Source organism: Nicotiana tomentosiformis, chromosome 2 (assembly GCF_000390325.3).
Source record: "Nicotiana tomentosiformis chromosome 2, ASM39032v3, whole genome shotgun sequence".
NCBI lineage: Eukaryota > Viridiplantae > Streptophyta > Magnoliopsida > Solanales > Solanaceae > Nicotiana > Nicotiana tomentosiformis.
In genome coordinates this window covers 186,229,948-186,248,766 of record NC_090813.1, presented here as the reverse complement: position 1 = coordinate 186,248,766, position 18,819 = coordinate 186,229,948, and the positions used below count along the sequence as shown (strand labels likewise).

Here is an 18,819-nt window from a genome sequence, read left to right as displayed (position 1 = left end):
TTCCAAAATATCTAGTTGTTGGCTTGTTGGAATCTTGGAGAAAGAAAGAAATATAATAGAAAGAACTTATCATTGTTAGAGCCGGTCCTGGTTTGCGGGTTACGGGTTCGATCAGCAAAGTATGAACTTATCATTTATAATATACGAAATCTGTAAGTACTTTTGTTTTTAAAAAAGGAATAACTCATGAATTCATTGCTTATTATCACAAAAAAATGAATAGTTTGTGTATACTATAATCTAGGAAGGAAAACAAATGTTCTGGCCTAGATTTAGCCTAGAAAGATGAAGCTATCAATATCATAGATAATGATAGAAAACATAAGGAGATCTCCCATGTATGTAGTCAAATTTGATAAAATACAATGCACTTCATTTATATGTCGATATATCTAAATTTTAAAATATGTGATGTTACACGTCAATATTTGACCATCAAGGGGTATGCAGAATTATTGAAATCCCCCACAACCAAAGGTTAAGAGTTCAAGTCATAAAAAATGAGAATATATATTCTCCTCAGTATATAGTCTTGATGGGCAACAATTTACTCTCCTCAGTGAACTTATCCGGTGTGGATCCAAATTAGTCGGGTCAACAAATTCTGAATACCAAATGCCTAATATATATTCCTGCCACTCCTAATCAAATTTATAACTTAAAATTTTACGTATATCATAATATATTGTTCAAGGAAAAGAAGAAAAAGGAAGAATAAAAATATAGCAGCTATTAATTGGAGTTTAGAGACAACAACAACAACAACCCAGTATAATCCAACTAGTGGGGTCTGAGAAGGGTAGTGTGTACGCAGACCTTACCCCTACCCTAGGGTAAAGAGGTTGTTTCCGATAGAAACTCGGTTCCCTCCCTCCAAGAACTCCCCACCTTGTTCTTGGGGTAACTCGAACTCACAACCTCTTGGTTGGAAGCGGAGAATGCTTACCACTAGAGCAACCCACTCTTGTCTAAAATATTTTGGAGTTTAGAGAGAACTAAATATTTGACACTAAGTTAACTCCGTTAATGAATTCACAACACTCTCAGATAAACAACTATTGACATAGAAATATGTGAAAACTTAAGGAATAAGGAGCTAATGTTATATAATGAAATCATCAATAATCTAAACAACTTGCTTTCTTTTTCCTCTTTACTTTGGACCTCCTCAAATCTGGAGAGAAAACAATAATCCGAATTCACATCACAAATCGCGAAAATGAACACAAACAAGTTCTTGAATACCATATAAAACAAAACAAATCACTTGTATTATTGGCGTTGAGGTATAAGAAGAATGGGTTTACGCGAGCCTTTTCATCGAAACCAACATATATCCCAAATTACTCTTGTGATTTTGTTGCAGAAATATGCTCACAGATTTTACTGCTATTTGAAGCAATGCATTGATCTCTTTCACTTAATGGATTTGTGTGGGAAATTCCCAAAAGTTGTCCTCCCAAATTTACAGAAACAACAAGGGTTGCACACATAGACGAATCCAAGATTTTAAAAATCAGTGGTATAGAGTACCACTGCATCCACTCTTACTTTGTAGTGGGGGATACAAATTTAGAATTAATATATATTTTTCAAAAAAAATTAGCTGTATGTATTGTTCTCCACTGCCCCCTCATAGTACAATGGTTGGACATGATTATTGGCGCGTCCGCTCTGTGCAGTTTACTAGCTGTTCAATTAAACCTGAAAAAGAGTTAAAAAGTCCACAAAGAAAAATAAGTCATGCACCAAATAGAAAGCTCCTTTAGAGAAAAGGGAAAAAATAGAAAAGATACTGTAGTTACAAAGAAAACAGGCATTAGTAGAACAAATTCAATTGTTAAGAACAAAAAGAAGAAGCTGGACGTCTAAACTGAGATACTCGTATAACCAAAATCAAGATAAATCGAGCTATTTCAGCATGAATGGTATGTCCTCAAAGAATCAATTATCTACATAGGAATCGACCAACTCTGCTATCCACTGTGTTTGAAAGACTCAATTCCACACAAAGCAAATGTAAATCAAGGTTCATTTTCAATAAGAGATATATCCATGAGATGTTTATTCTGCATTTATTGAACATTGTATGACCTGATCAACGCATCCATACGCACCTCCATAGCTCACACAAATCAAAGACGTGGGCTGCAAGTTCCCAGGACTGAATTCTTATTGAGGGCGATTAGTCTGCACGTGGCAATAAGAAACTGAAGCCTGAATTTTCTCGAATAAGTGGGGGTGGTTCGATGTCTGCAATATCAATCTGATCCATTGATTTAGAGAGGTCATCAATTGAGAACGGTATGCTGCACCATTATCAACAAGTGTGATCAGCAATCAGTGAAAAGTTCATTCTCAGGACGTGGTGCACAGAAAGGAAGAGGCAAAAGTTTAGGATAATAAAATCTCATAACCAACCTCGAATCATCATCAAGCAAAAAAGAATTGCTGACTGCATTGTTAGAGTCTTCAGTCATTAATACACGCATATTGGAAATAACCTGTCAAATAATTGATAAATTCTATTCATTATATGCTAGGAGAGGACAAAAGTAAGAAGATGTGGGGCAACTAAAGAAGCAGGAGACAATGTTCAAAGCTGCATAAGCCAATCCCAGCAAGAAATAATGAATTCATACTTAGTGAAGCAGGGATTGAGGACATACTATTGAAAAATTGTTGTATCTAACTTGAGAATGGCCATAAAATCAATATGCACTACATGATGCAAAGGAACATCAAAATTATAGACCATTTGGTACCAAAATAACATCTAGAATATTTGCTGGACATAAGTTATGGCTTACATCTGGCGAAAGGCTATGTGTGCCATATTTGTCATCCCAATACATTGTGCTGATTCTGTAAAGTTGTTGAATGCTAAGCACCTGTTCATAATTCACAACTTAATGAAAATGATAACGTATGGGCTCAAGATATAGCTCTTCGGAATATGTAGTTGTCCAGTACTTACAGGACATAGATCGTGACTTATTTCATCCAATGTCTTCTTTGGCTTCTGGTGTATGACCTGGCATTGTCAAAAGGAACATAATTAAGGATTTCTGCTGATGAAATATGGACAAAGCTCATTCCAAATTCTTTGGAACTACAGTTTTTAGGTTTGTTCACTCAAATTTTGTGACACATATCTTCAATCATGATCATATTGCATAGCAATAAGTATGAAAAGAGATTTCTGTTAGTACAGGGCAAGGACATAAATTTGTAATTGTGAAAGAATCTGAAATCCAACCCAAAACCTTAACACAATGGGTGCACTAACCCAGGACATTATAAGTTCCTTTGGAAACCTTTACTCAACCAATGAGGGGCAGCTGTTTTGCTTTAACACCCTCCCGGATGTGTAATCTGGTTCTAATGTGTACACGTGGACTGATTTTATTGCTCGATGGGTTGAATTGAGAGAGAGAGAGAGAGGGAGAGAGAGAGAGAGAGAGAGAGAGAGAGAAGCCCAGTGCAGCTGATGGGCTGAGTTGAGAGAGAAGCCCAAAGCGATAGATGAAGAGAGAACGAAACCCAAAACCTTAAGGCAATGGGAGGAGAAGCCTGGACATTATGAACTCCTTTGTAAACCCTTTGAGGCACAAATGTATTTCTCAAACATTACCACTAATTTTCTTCTATCTTATATTACTAGGCAAAATCTTGCTATTGTTTTTTATCAAAAAATATGCACTAGATAGCGGTGTCCTTTGCCTTTGCTCTCTTTCAGTTTATACATTCAATTTTCTCTTTAATCCAGATTAGAAGATGCATTACCAAAAATCCAATTGCCTGTCTTATATGTTTGAGCTCCTCCCAAGCTAGTCCTGCATACTGAACAAGTTCCTTTCATCAGTGAGAAAAAAGAGTGGGTGAATAATGTTTAACAAGTGGCAGGAGACCAAGGTACCTCATCAGTTGCTTTGTAGCACCAGTGTTCCAGTTCTGCCAAGCCAGTTTTTACATACTCACCGTTGCTAAATGAACAGCATTCTCTTCTCAGCAAAAGGCTACAGCAAGGAGGCACAAATAAAGAAATATAAGGTTTAGACGTTTAGTTGATAGTTGAATCTTGAAGTAAAAAAATATTATGAGATGCCCCTTGACAACAAACCTGTTAAATAATTGGACATTGATGAAAGAAAAGACTTGAGTAAATACTTTGCGTACAAGAAATGGAGGCACCTGAAATACCAGAAAGAAAATAACCCTAATTACGAAAAAGCCAATAGGTACTTGTTCGCAAGACAGAATCTACCCCAAGTCTAAAAGTCGTATCTTGAGGTAACCAATATATCACTTCTTTTCATATATGTATGACTTAATTTATGATAGAGAATGTTCTGCCACAATGCATCATTACTTTACAGGCGGCCACGCGTTTCAGAAGAGTTCGGTCATTCTTCCTTCATCTAGAATATATTACTTAAATTACATGAAAGTAACTTCTTATTAACTACAGTGCAGAGCAATATTAAACGGACAGCTTATCAATCTGATCAGAGTTCCATAATATCTTTCACACTAAAGCAAGTAAAAAAAGCAGTAATCTGTCAGATTATCTATATATTTAAAATAAAAATAGTAACCGCAGGTGAGTTGTGAATCAAGTTATGGAATTCATCTCAAATCCTATATCATATTAGTCACTTGGTGAAGGAAATGATGAGAGCTATCCAAGACCATTGCTTCGCGAAATCACCTAAGTTGGATTGCAAAGGATAGTGGAGCTTAGGATTTTGTATAGTTTAGTTCAATCAACAAGAACTATGGAGCGAGAATCTCAAGGATATTAACTATTGATACTAGTAATCTAAGTAAGATCAGAGCACACTGAGTATTCATCCTTAACAAAGTAAAAACTATAAATCTCAAAAGTTGCCTGCGAAACCACTTCAGTCCTATCGTTATAGCTGCTTTTGGTTCCAATTTTCTTCTCTTTGTTGTCCTGTTCTACTGTTCACCGAAGTCCAATATTCAGATGGGCAGAGATCAGATACCATAATCTCACTGTTATAAACCCAGCAATATGTTTCTGTGGCTCTTACATGATTGGCTTTCAATATGTTCAAAAAGTTAGCAAGGCTCTTGACAATTCCTTGCCAGTGAGCGATCAAAATTTCCTGAGCAGCAGCATTTGCTAGTGTACGTGCTGTTGTCCCTTTAAGTAAACCTGCTCTGGATATTCTTGGTGCCTAAACCATACATTGAAACATGTAAAAAGGTTTCAGTACACCAAGCATCTAATGTTCTCTACTAAATTAAACTATTTAGATAAATCTAAGGTAATATCTTTGAACCTGAATGCACAACCCCAGCAGTGGAGAAATCTCTTTCTTAAGATTATCACGGATCATTCCATAAATCTTTTCCACATATGCTGTTAGCTGCTGTTTAAACAATAAAGCAGGATATTTGGCTTCAACTTGACGCAAGCTATCTGCTCCACCAGCCGAATCACCATCAATGAGAGAAAGATTGACACCTTGAGGGGTTCCACGAAAGCTCTACAAAATCTTCTTATCAGCAAAAAGTGTTATACATAAATGATAAATATCAATGGAAAAAATGGAACTATTTTCACCTGTGTCATTCTCCCGAATAGAGAGGCTGATGACGATCGCCTGTGCTGTGGGGTCATCCCAGCAGCACCACCAGCTTTCAACGTACGTTGCAGCAGAAGCAACAAAGTAGATGCATTGGATAGCCAATAGGCTAACATATCATTGTTGTCCTGAGTCTACAATATAGAAAAACTAGTTTTTAAAGTGGAAAATAAACCTTTATTTTATTTATCTGCATCCTTCACTATGACAATGTATTAACTATATTAACACTGACCTCAATAGCTTGGCCAATGGTTTGTATTACCCTGTCAAAGATACTGGTTCGCTCAACTTCGAACGATCGCCACTGCCTAAGGCACTTGTAAATAATGCAGGCCGCAACAGGTCTGCCCTTAGAGAAGCCAAGGTGCTGTGCAATACACCGGATGAGCAAGTCCTGATACTCCTGTTGTTTATCATTAAGTGATTTCTGTGGTCTTCCCTCAACCTCGGAACTTTCCCTTGAAAATGAAGTGCTATGCAGATCCTTTACAAATTTCAATTGTTAGTCAACCAAAACAAGAGGTCAGCAATATACTAAAAGGATAATTAATATGCAAGCCTTTGACTTACTATGTTACTACTTCTTGTGCTCTCGGTCCTCTGCCAATATCATAGAACATGGAAAAGTAAGTTATAGATTTAACATCCAATATGAGTCAACGCTTGCAGGATTACCTGAATACTCGATCTTGATCGTCCAGACAGCAATTTATTATTCTGTGCCATTGTCAGAGCCTGCTGGCGAAGTACTTTATTTTCCGACTCTAAGTTGGTGAGCTTTTCTTCAAGCCTATTGGTAAGAAGGGCAAAATATTTCATCAATTAAATCCTGAAAATGTCCAAGGTTCTCCGAGATGTACATTTTGTTGTACAAGGATATCACTGATAGACAATATTTGGTGTTCAAAGCAGGTTTAGATCAAGAGCTATCATTTCCTCGACATTGGTCAGAGGTGACTATGACAATCATTAACCACTGAAAGAGGACCATTAACTGACTGACTTCCAAGCACAACTTGAGCAATTAACCTTCAAGTCACAGGACCAATTCATAATGGTGTATGTACATATATAACAAAGAAACCGAGTGTGTGAACGGTCTCATCTAACAGCCTAAACTGAGAGAGGGTACATGTTTATTTATATATATTGTATAAAGAACTTTCTCTCACATGAAAGAGGGGGGAGATAAACTTGGTAATCTTCTTCACAGATACTAGTCTCGACTTTGAATCTGAGCTTTAGATCAATTAGAAGAACAAACAGAAGGATATTCCCACTCGAAAAAGTAGATTCTTAAAAAGGAAATCCGTTACTTGTCATGACCCAGCATTACTTAGTGTCGGTCACGGTCTCCCTGCTGGGTTGTGACATTACTGTATTTTAGTTATTTTAATGTCTCAAAGGTTGGTAATCTATATCCTTAAAGTAGATAAGGAATAAAACAATTTATCAATTTATTCGAGTAGTTACCTGCTCACTGATTCCTGAAGTTGTTGTACTTTTTTTTCAGTTTCTTCCAACTTCTTGTGCTTTTCTTCACTTGATTCTTGAGCTTCAGCCCATTTCCTCTCAGAATCATCAGCACGTTGCTTTTCCGATTGCAATAATACCTATATAAAGGTTGAAAAAGATGAATTTACACTCATATTCTGTACAGTCTCTCCTTAGTTCTAGGGTGGGGGAAATGTCATGTTGAGAGCACACGGGGTTAACTTTACGAGTTCAGTGTCGTTACCTTTAAATTTTCCACTTCTGCATTTAAAGCATCAATCTTTTCTGTATCCTCGACAAGAACCGGCTTCTCTTCAACGATTGAGGTGGCTTCTTCAATTGCTTTCTGAGCAGCTTCACGTTCCTTGACGAGCAGCACATTGGTTTGATCCACTTTGCTTTGCACTTCTTCCAAGGAATTCTTCAGCTTTGCTATTTCCTGGCCCTTTGCTTCTTCCAAGTCCGTCTGTGAAATAATGCATCAAATAGTGTCCCTTTTCTAAAAATGGAAAACTAATCATAATCCACAAGCCAAAAAGCTGTGTTGCACGGACTCTCCAAAATGATGCCACACCCGTGCCAGATCCTCAAAATGCACCTGGTGACATTTTCGGAGAGTCCGAGCGACAGCCAAAAAGCGGCAAGAATATTTAGCTTTTGATTAATATCTTGTTCCCCGATGATATCCAGGTTAATTCTCCAAAAGGAAATACACGATGTAATGCAAGTGTATTACCCTTAGACGTTTCTCCAACTGCAGACGCCATGTAAGTTCTTCAACCTGTTTTTCAAGCTTATCCTTTGCTTCTTTTAGTGCACCTGTTTCTCTTGCAGCCTGAAGGTAATGGAAATGTGTATTAACAATCCACAGGTGACAGGAAATATTAGTGACAGGCTATCAGATAGTGATAGACACAAAATAGAATTTACTCTATCAAATAGAAAACAACAATTCTGATACATTCTTCTTGACATGTGGAAGGACAACTCCTTAGCTGAAAATATTAGGGGGACTATAAGTTCAGAGGAGTGATTAAGTGATCCATCATACTGCAGAATAGCTTTAGTCTTTTGTTATGCAAATAACAATAATAAAGGTGAAATTATCCACCAGGGGCGGAGCTAGAAGCCCGAATGCCGATTCGGCCGAACCAAGTAGCTTTTGCTCAAACAATGTGTTTGTGTTAAGAAGTTCATTAAATATGTACAAATATCAAATTTAGAACCCAATTATTAGCACTTGAAGTCGTCGTTTTAAAATTCAGAACTCATAAAGTTAAAATTCTGGCTCCGCCTCTGTTATCCACCACTTAAATAAAGGCCTTAGCTAGCAAATTTTTAGTTAGGTCACAGAGCATCATCTCAGAGCAAGTCAAAGGAAAGTAAAATTGTGATACAGAATAAATGGGATAACAACCCTAAACCTACCATCTTTAGTTTCCGAAGCTCTTTCTTTGCAACCCTTCCCCTCCATCTGCATTGTGTTACAATAGATGCAATTATGAGTTTCTTGTAGTATGAAAAGGCTCTGTGTCCATGCCAATGTGCCTGCAAACTTTTTCTAGTTAACAGCAGAGAACACCAACTTGTTTGGGACTGAGGCGTAGTTGTTGCTGATGTTGTTGTTGTAATAGCAGAGAACAAAAAGCATGGTCAACCTTCTGAATCAATAGAAAACATAAGTAAACTAACTTGTATAATAATTGCTGCTTTGGTTTGTCTTTTATATCTGAATTCCTTTCGTGCAGCTGTCGCTCGAATTCCTGTCTGAAGAGCAATGACATTGATTTTGAGTCTAGTATAGGACTTTCGGGCCAAGTGTCCGCGCAATTTTGTCTGGATTCTGATAGAAGCAGCTTGTCTTTTCATATTGTCATACAATTTGCAAGCAAGCCTTCCTGTTGAACATAATAACGCGAGAACACAAAACTCAGTAAGCTAATTACATGGTACTTGTTTTTGCACTTATAAAGCATGGGCCAAGAGATAATGATAGACAAACCTCGGCATGAGGATTGTAAGCAAATTGCAGCCTTCTGCAAAGCAAGAAAGTATTTCCGAGCGATATGAGTTCTAATTTTCCTTTGGATTGTCTTAGCTGCAGTGGCTAGTTTCTGTGCTCTGCGTGCATCCAGCTCAGCCATCTGACCAGCTCTGAGAAAAACTTTCGTTTTTCCGATCTGCAAAACCGATCCGACCTCTCTGAGAAATTAGTTGATTCATAAATTTCGGAAATCATGTTACATTGAATAAAAGAGAGCATCAACCTTAAGAATGCTGCATGTAAACTGTACATGACAATATTGTGGAGAACTATCCCAAACAACGAACCAATATTAACCATGCGAACAGTGGATAGTACTAGTCTTAGCCCTCAGCATACAAAATGATATAGTAAGCAATGCCAGCCTACACTCCAGCTGTCCGTAAACAAAACGGATATAAAAGTGTTGCAGATAACAGACAAATTAACCATGGTTTAGATATAAGCGTGATATGAATGACTTCTCAAATTAAAAACATGATCTTCTTTTCTTTTGGTGAAAAAAGACGGCAATGGAAAACCTAGCTCCTTGCTTGAAAATGAGAACAATGTAAATCAATGTAGAATGGTCAACCTGAGATTATACCTTGCAAATTAAGCATAACAGATATGTTACAAGAGATGAGCCATATCAACAAGTTGAAGAGGGTTCTACTACATTGATTTTCTACTTAAGTCTAAAACTACAGAGAGTGCTAGACGAGAAAGAGATATATGCACATAACTGAATAACGTAAAGCTATCGATTGTGACATTAAAGAACTAAAAAATGAGCTTTGTAGAAAAGCAAGAAAACTGTTAACTAACCTGAGAACCAGCGAGCCCCATCTTTTCCAGAATCTTTGTGCATGCAACTTTTTCATCGGCACTGCCCACAAGCAGGTCAAATCAAGATAGCATGTCACTTCGCCATCAAGAAATCAAGACGCCATGAATTAAAGTTTTTTTTTATATATTTTAAAAACAGGTTGTTTTGGCGTAGGAATTCAAAATCAGTACTTACTGTCCTTCCAAGACCTCTGGAGCAAGAAGACCAAATCGGTTTAGAAACTCAAAGAATGTCTTACGGGTAGGGTAACCAGCACAGCTAATTCTAATTGCTTCTAGAACACCCTGAGAGCAACAAAATATAAGCATATAGTTCAAGAGTACAAAAGGAAATTCTTCATCCAAAAATGTCAAAGGTTTTACTCACACCACAACGCAGTTGCTGCAAAATGTTAACATTCTCAAAAATTGCAGGTTTCAATTGATTGTTGGGCTTCACACATCTGATGTAATGAGGTTCCGTAGAATTCAGAGTTTCCATCAATGATGTAAGTTGTAACTGCACCAGTTTAATCAGAATATCAGGTTTTCACCTGCTTAAAGCAGTAAGGGTTCGGCAATCCTGTTATGCTATGATGAAAAATATTCTCAGTTCACCAAAATCCATCAAAGGTAAATAAGTCAGTAATTACCTTAAAACGAGAACCGATGGATGAGAACTTCGACGATTTGGCTGATGATTTAGTTGCCTCCTCAGCAACAGGAGGGAAGAGGCCAGCTACGAATGAGCATTTGGAAGCACTTAACAAATCTTGATGCTCCGGAACAACATAGTCTTTGTTCTTATCCAAAAATTGATCAGACTGGTATTGAACCTGAACAGAAAGTAAGCGAAACTCTTACAACACCAAAACCTTTACTGTTAGTAATGCCCTATAGCCAACACAAGAACATTTGAAAGAATCTAGCTCATACCTCTCCAGCATAATGAGCAATGGTAAAATCAGTGCGAGACAGTTTTGGTTTGACAAATCGTTTGTGGGACTTGAATGTCTGATAAAGCTTCTGAGAGAATGTTTCATGAGTTGACTTGGGGAACATACTGGAAGAGTCCATTTCAAAGAGAATGTCAATTCAATCATTCAGACATTAAATGCAGGGGAGCAACGCATATAGCAGTATAACACTCATATATGATAGATACAGATGAAGTGTTAATACATCTTACCAGGCTTCATCAAGAAGAGCGATGATACCTCCAGGTTTCTGCAAAAAGCATTATAAATCAATTTACAAAATGCCACTTCAAGATGGTGTAGTACAAAAAAAGTGGTAGGCTATTTAAAGTGGAAAGTGATGAACCAAGAGAATCAGTGAATGCTGAGAAAGGCACGGTGAATTTACGGGAGTTATTCTTTTCTTCCATTGCACCACTAACTTTATAATTTCTAATACCATACTTGGATCTAATTGGAACCTAATAGTATTGGTTTCCTTTAACGAAACAGGTTCTATTACACATAAACCAAATAAAGAAGTCCACCGGCAAACTAAAGATAATGTAGTGATACAAGTAAATGAATCAAAAACTCATTAACTTAAAGGAAATACCATGACAAAGGAACTAAAAGATCTAACGGTGTCAATAAGTAAAAATGAAATAATTAAAAATTCTCTTTTAAGAAGTCGAGTTGCATCACTTGAACAAATTCTAGTGATTTCCTATTATACCACCAAATTTATGTGCAAGACACAAGCATGCAAATTAGTACTACCTCTATTCCATTTTATATGGCATTATTTCCTTATTAGAACATTCCAAAAAGAACGCTACCTGAAACAATTTAACTTTAATCTTCCGATTGTATCCTTAGTGACATGATTTTATGGCCACAAAAATCTCATGGCATGTTTAAAACTACAAGTTCCAAAAGTCTTTCTTTCTTTCTTAGACTCCCTAGCCAGTCAAACCTCGCCCCATAATTGAAACGAAGGGAGTATTAGAAAGTCAGGATCCAAGAAAATTCTGACCAACTCTCACTACACAAGTCTCCTTGCCCAGTTGCTTTTAGTGTTAGACAAATGACAAGTAGAACTCAGAGAAACAGAAATACATGTACATATGAAGGAAAGCTTCTTCTGCTAACTAAATGAGGAAACCTTTTCAATAAGATCCAGAACATCTTGATTGTCCACAAATTCTATGTAGCTCCAATCAATCTCTTCTTTAGTGTATTCCTCCTGCTCCATCTTGAACACATGCTGAAATGCAAATTTTTCACTCTAGTTCAGTTTTGGCTTAGATGAAATTGACAGAAAATGCTCTAAAATTTCAACAAAAAATACCTGGTTAAAATGTTGCTGCAGCTTCTCATTTGTGAAATTAATGCAGAATTGTTCAAAACTGGGACACAAAAGTTAAATGAGTCAATGAGAAAACACCACATTTAACAATTATCCTGTCTGTCCAAGAACGATTTGACGCATACCTATTAAGTTTAAAACTTTCAAAACCATAAATGTCAAGAACACCAATAAGAGATTTTGAGTTCGGATCTTGACCAATCGAGTTATTTATTTTGTTCACCAACCTATAAACAGTAGAAAACGATGCACCTTAGTGTCAAATAATCAGTAAGAAACCACATTTAACAATCTGGTCCAGATAATAGAATCATACCAGTCAAATAAGCGAGAATATATCGTTTTAGCAAGCCCATCTCTACTAACTGCTGCAGCATTAGGATCAAGACTTCTCTTTATAACTTCTTCAGGTGTGACCATTACACGTTTCAATAGCGCATCTTCCAAATCATTAAGATCACACCTGATATAAGAATTAAATCACATCAAACATTCTTGAACAAAGAATAAATTAATAGAGAGAAGTAAAATTTGAAGTCCAAGAACATACGCCAGAAGCTCAGCAACAGTCTGAAGATGGAAATTAGATTTGTCATCTTTTAAAACTGATGAGTCAATTTCTTGGCCCTTTGAAAAGTTAATATTACCAAGATGAAGAACAGAAGCCACTACTCTAAAAATTGCTTCCTGAAAAAGAAACAAGGAATAACTTCTTAGACTCTGATTCAAAATAAAAAGTTGCAGCACAAACTAAATGAACAATGACATTACCTGCTCTTTCTCACTAATGCCAACAATATCCATGGCCCTCCTTGTTGCAAGATAATCTTGAGCATCACTTACACCAACTAGTTCGTAGCAATTCGATTGATTAAGATAGTGAAATGATTTAGGATTCTCCAACTTATACTTTTCAACCTCCTGTTAAGATAGGAAAACTGTCAAAAGGACATCATGACTATCAAATAAATTTACACCAAGAGATGAAAGATATTAACAAAGAGAGAAGCTATGAAATCTGATTTACCTCCTGGGGTGCTGCACATAGAAGGTAGAAACAATGATAGTTGCGTTCAGGATCTGAAACTTGGCAAACACGAGATCTTTCAAGGAGGTAAGTTCTAATCGCTGCACCAGATATTCTTCCACTTTTATCAAACTGAATCTCCACAAATTTACCAAAACGACTGTAACAACATACGTAATGAGCATTCAGAAGAAAAAAACATATGCCAAAGCAACTAAATGAGTCACTTCTTGATTGGAAGCATGAGCAGAACAGTATCTCACCTTGAATTGTTATTTCTAACTGTTTTGGCATTGCCAAATGCTTCAAGTACTGGATTTGACTGGAGATAAAACAACAAAGAGCTAAAAGAATGAGAAAACCAGTAAAGAAGGCTTCTAAGAAAACGACAGACGACCCTTAAGCTTGAAGACTTGAGCCTAAAAAGCGAAGTGTGCCATTAGCTAACCTACCTAAGTTTAAGGAGTAAAGAGTTTAAAACAAGCTAAACTCATCAAGATCATACCACTTACCTCTAGAACTTGCTGCTCGACAGTTCGCCCTTCAGTGCCTTTACGGCCACCCAAATAAGCAAGGTATTGCATAAGCATTTTAGTAGTTTCAGTCTTACCAGCCCCACTTTCACCACTGACCAATATAGAATTGCTTTTACCTTCATTGATCATTTGCCTGATTCATTTTGATATCTCAGTTATGATTGTATACTTTCTGAGGGTAAATCTTGTGGAATGGAAGTTGAACACATGAGTACCTGTAAGCGGCATCAGCAATAGCAAAGACATGAGGACTTAGTTCGCCAAGCGGGGCTCCCTTGTATTGTTCCATCATGTGGCGATCGTATAGATGGGGCAGCCTTTGGAATGGATTGATGGCGATGAGAATACTTCCAGTATAAGTCTGTCATAAAGTCACATTATTATACAAGATTATGATTGAACCACCCTTAGATGCAGCAATTCATTCTCACCAATCTACAGAATATGGACCGTAAACTTACATAGATTTCATTGAGTTGATATCTTGCAGCCAAATTCTGCAAGACGCCAGGCTCATGCAAATATGATAACTTGGTCATGTCATCGACTCCGCCAGCAGGAGCATCTTCATCTTTGGGATATATTTTTGATAAATTTGCTGTAACCTAGATGAATTGAAAAGTGGAAATATATGTAAACTGTTACGAGCCAAGACGTTGCCAATTTAGAGGTGTGTTTCTTGCATTGAAATTTGTGTCAACACAAATTACGAGGAAACTAGACTGCCCTTTATTAAGGCATTCTTAAACAAAAAAAGAAAAAGAGTAAATTGACGTAAATCAGAGCAATGATGTTTCTGCCTTTCACTAGAAGGTTATCAGATGCTGAGACAGCACGCATGTCAAAATATTGGTTCAAATACTCCCCCAGAATAAGTGGAAAGAAAGGATATAGTGCAAAGACAGTTCAAATATATGTCAATACTCCTCGCACTCCCCTTGTCAAGGAAGTATAATATAACTTCTAAGCTAATGTGGAAGCGACATACACTCTTAAACTCACAAACTATGCAAAGCTGTACTACTAATCAAGATCATGCTTAAATTCTAAAACAAACAATGCCGAGATACTCGTGAATAAGATCCTGTGCACTGGAAAGTATTTGAATAACACTATGAAGTTCATAATCCAGAATACATTCATTTGCAGTTTTGACAATGGATTTCCCACTCGAGATTCGTCTAAGTCAATAAAGAGAGATTAATCAGTTAGCGGTCAGAAAATCAGATTGTCAGTTAAGTATCTCCTTAAATGGATTCCAAAATACACATTGAAATTGCTATGGGAAGACAAATAAGTATACTGAAACTGCAAGAATAAGATACCGTTCCCTGTAAAAGAGCTAAGACATACCGTCCTCCCATCAGATGTCTGGACCTGAACATCCTGTCCATTAATCTGTGACACTTGTCCATCAATCCAAGCAACTGATTGATCCTCAATCCATACATGAGAACCTACAATGATATTTACTGGAGTGCTCTGCATACAGTTTACCTTTCCATCAGAACTTAGCCAAAAGCAGAAATTCTTCTCTTTATCTTTTGTTTAAAACAGCACACAAAGAATATAGTTATTTACTTATCAAGCGATAGAGGCTTGAAGAATAGGAACACATGCTCCATTATAAAGATTAAGTGTCTGTTGATGCTAAAAATTTCAGACCAGCATTTCACTGGGAAAAAAGTGCTCCTTCACGTGTTGGAGGATCCCGTTAAAGATAAAACCACATATTTTCCTGTTGATCAGTCACTATATCCATACTACTGTGAGATTGTAACATCATGTTAATATGCTCTCATTAGGTTCATCTTATAATTAGTTTGCTGGATAACTACGCCTGTATATCTTTTTTCCAAAGACGAAAAAGATAAGAAAAGAAACTACTGCCGTATCTGAAGTTCGTTGATGACTACATATCTGAAGACTAAAGTAAATGAACAAGGAGAAGAGCTTCTCCCTGATTTTTTGCTTCCCCACCCCCAACTAATCCCAACCCATTATTGCTTTTCGGATGTGCAGACTTATACAGAAGGAAATACAACTCAACGAACTAATGACACCAACTTTCTATTTCTGTCACTCTTTTCAGACAAAATTAATAAAATGTTAATCTGGAAAAAACATTTTTGAGTTTTTCACCTTGTTTGAAACTTGTCCTGTAAGTTATCCTGAACACCTCAATTCACTACTACACTCAAAATTCTGTTCTTCATAATTTAAATTACACTCCACTCAATGCTTCCTCAATCCCTGACTAGTGGCTACATAAATCAACTACACCTCAATCTCAAACTCGTTGGGGTCAGCTATATGAATCATCTATTCCAATTTATTCATGCCCTTTCATTCAAATACTAAATAATTTGTCTTTGCATATCAGGGATTGAGGTCCTCTAAGTTACCTAATGTAGCTCAAAATTATCTAACGTTCCCATGAAGTTTTTGCAAATACATGAGCATTGAGCCAATGACTTTGGCAAGTTATTCAGCAAGAATAAACCATTTCCCAATTAGTAGTACTATAAAAACAGTAACAAAAACAACTACAATTATGTTTCGAACCAAAACTAGTGAGGATTAGGCTATATGGATCCTCAATATCCACCCAATATAAAACCATTTACCAATTAGCAGTATACAAACAATAACAAACAACTATGTCTCAAACCTAAAGTAATCAGCATCCCCTGTATGAATCCTCGATATCGACCCCGTTCCCATACTCAAAATGTTTGTCTTTTAAATAGATTAGGGTTCTCTAACGCTGTCCTTAAATTTCAACTAGTAAAAATTAACACACTATAACTCATGAAAAGATTAATACTCGAGAAAACATGCCATGATCTTAAATATTCCCTCTGTTCCATTTTATGTGTGGGATTCAGAGTAGAAGGGTCAAACTACTTAATTTTCAGCGTGATTTCTGACATAGATTCTTCAAGTTATCTACTACAATATTTACATATCTAGAAACTACATAAACAATATATAAGCCACAACAGTTAATAATTCAAAATATTCTTAAAATGTTTAAAAATGTCGTGGTAAACAAATCTCCTTCATTTCCAAATAGTAACAAACCTCCTTCATTTCCAAATAGTAACGAGTTTCTTATATACACCCGACAGATTATCTATAGCTAACCTCCATTATAAGTGAGATATATAATCTTGAAAATAAGATGAATTACCTAAGTGATGGACACTAGTTAAACTCAATAGTGATAGTACCAAATAAACTAGAATAGAGCAGCTCAATAAAGGAACAAAGAGTAGGAAAAGAGCAATGCAGTTCACTGTTAATCGAGTATCGAAAAATTAACATACCATCTCTACTATTCAAGGAGGAATCTCAGACTACATCAAATTCAATGCTTCGTCTATACATCCATGGCATTGACAGATTAGCAAATCCCTAATCCGAGTTGTAAAATTCCAGAATTTGGGGAAAACAGAGTTACGAAATCCCTCCCAAAAGACATCAACAAATCGGCAATTGTTTTCAAGTCTGTGACCGTTGATCATCAATTGTTCGATCAATTGATTGAATGGGTTGACGTTGATCTGATTGAATGGATGTGACATTGTTAGAGACGAGAACCCAATGCTGCGGAATAGGAATTGTTGTTTGAATCTTTCGCCGCTTTTTATGAATTTCTTGTGGCTCTTTGCTTCTCGTTCTGTAATTGTTGTGTATGTGTCCTTTGTATACGTTGTTGGCGGGGGCGCGAGAGAGTGAAATAACTGTCACTCACACAATTGCAATAAGAATTGAAGTTATATATACTTTTTTTTTTTTTTTTTTTGCAACATGAATATATAGAACTTGATCTTAATAATATCGGTAACACTTTTCCGAACCTCGCGCATAGCAGAAGTTTAGTGCACCGGTACGATTATGACTTTGATATAAACTTATATTGCGTGTCCGGCCCTTATCCGGACCCCGCTATGCCACGCATAGCGGGAGTTTAATGTAACGGTATGATTGTGACTTTGATATAAACCTTTATTGATAATTTAATTTCACTGGCACTTTACTACTACGTCTGTGATTCTTATAATTAAGTAGTTGACGAGGGCAAGTCGAAGAAAAAGAATGACAGGCTTTCTTAGGCTAGCAAGCTAAGAGTTCTTAACTAAAATTATTAACTAGAATTAACACTAGCACATGTGTGAGTTTTGTATTTTTCGTTCTAAATAGATTAAAACTACCAAAATGTAGATTATGTACAACAAAAATACAATTTCGTAATTTCATTTCTTATAATGGAAGACAAACTGCTTGTTGGTTATGAATTGTATGAACGATATTGTAATAAATTTGCGTCAAAAAAATAATTAAGATTGAAAAAAATATTACAACAATTGTAGTATTTGATTTCAAATAATGTAGTGTACAATCTCTATGAATCTTCTAATTCTTCTTTCCAATAGTAAATCATTTCAATGGGGTCTTTGAGCTTGATGTTGAATCAATGTAAGTTGCATGATCTTGAATTCAACTAGCACGAACTTTGACTTGAACTCGTACTCCTTGAATGTTGATTTGTTCTTCGTTCTTAAGCTTGAGCTTGATTTATTGGACTTGAACTTGATTGTTTGATGCTTGAAGCTTGTAGAGAAATTATGACGTTTGATTCACGAGCTCTCTTCTACTTCTTATTATGACTTATGCTGTTTTTTCTGAGTTATAAAGACTCCTATTTATAGTTGTGGAAGAGAATAGTTGTGATGAAAACAAACTTTTTTCGACCAATCATTGAAGCTTGCCAAGGCCGCATTTGAATGACCAGAACATGTCACTTGCACATGTGGCGCAATTTCATTGGCCTTTTAATTTGACTTGGTGTGCCTTGTCATTTTAACACGTGACATGATCCTATTGGCTCTTCCGTTTAACTTAGCATACCACGACATTTGACACATGACACCAAACTGGGTCTCTAAGAAGATTGCATCTTGG

The 18,819-nt window shown here is 36.5% G+C and overlaps 1 protein-coding gene across 5 annotated transcripts; it reads right to left on the bottom strand.

Annotated features, from left to right (window-relative positions):
- Window positions 1–1,381: 1,381 nt before the first annotated feature.
- On the bottom strand, window positions 1,382–17,585 carry LOC104118709 (myosin-9-like). Of its 5 annotated transcripts, XR_011414430.1 has the most exons (39): window positions 17,181–17,585; window positions 15,205–15,333; window positions 14,313–14,456; window positions 14,067–14,212; window positions 13,828–13,984; window positions 13,579–13,637; window positions 13,316–13,475; window positions 13,060–13,209; window positions 12,839–12,975; window positions 12,605–12,751; window positions 12,414–12,515; window positions 12,271–12,328; window positions 12,085–12,186; window positions 11,153–11,190; window positions 10,900–11,026; window positions 10,617–10,799; window positions 10,352–10,483; window positions 10,160–10,269; window positions 9,964–10,024; window positions 9,115–9,292; window positions 8,805–9,010; window positions 8,541–8,660; window positions 7,849–7,947; window positions 7,357–7,578; window positions 7,092–7,231; window positions 6,294–6,408; window positions 6,189–6,218; window positions 5,851–6,102; window positions 5,594–5,749; window positions 5,310–5,516; window positions 5,058–5,204; window positions 4,124–4,194; window positions 3,920–4,019; window positions 3,787–3,843; window positions 2,978–3,034; window positions 2,811–2,891; window positions 2,422–2,504; window positions 2,118–2,309; window positions 1,382–1,704 (listed from the first exon to the last, which is right to left on the bottom strand). XR_011414430.1 is itself a non-coding variant. In XM_070196409.1 (37 exons), the coding sequence occupies exons 1-37, from the start codon at window positions 15,337–15,339 to the stop codon at window positions 2,186–2,188; spliced, it is 4,593 nt and encodes a 1,530-aa protein (XP_070052510.1). In that variant the 3' UTR covers window positions 1,936–2,185. The 5 variants fall into 5 exon arrangements, 1 of the variants encoding a protein (XP_070052510.1); XR_011414429.1 differs by lacking the exon at window positions 17,181–17,585 and having other exon boundaries at window positions 2,095–2,309; window positions 15,205–15,339; XR_011414428.1 differs by lacking the exon at window positions 17,181–17,585 and having other exon boundaries at window positions 15,205–15,339.
- Between the last annotated feature and the right edge of the window lie 1,234 nt (window positions 17,586–18,819).

Coding starts and splice junctions, on each gene's coding strand:
- LOC104118709 (XM_070196409.1), bottom strand. CDS start 15,339: ATGCAGAGCACTCCAGTAAATATCATTGTAGGTTCTCATGTATGGATT. Junction 12,187..12,270: donor TGCAGCAACATTTTAACCAG/GTATTTTTTGTT, acceptor TTTGCATTTCAG/CATGTGTTCAAGATGGAGCA. Junction 4,020..4,123: donor AATGTCCAATTATTTAACAG/GTTTGTTGTCAA, acceptor TCCTTGCTGTAG/CCTTTTGCTGAGAAGAGAAT.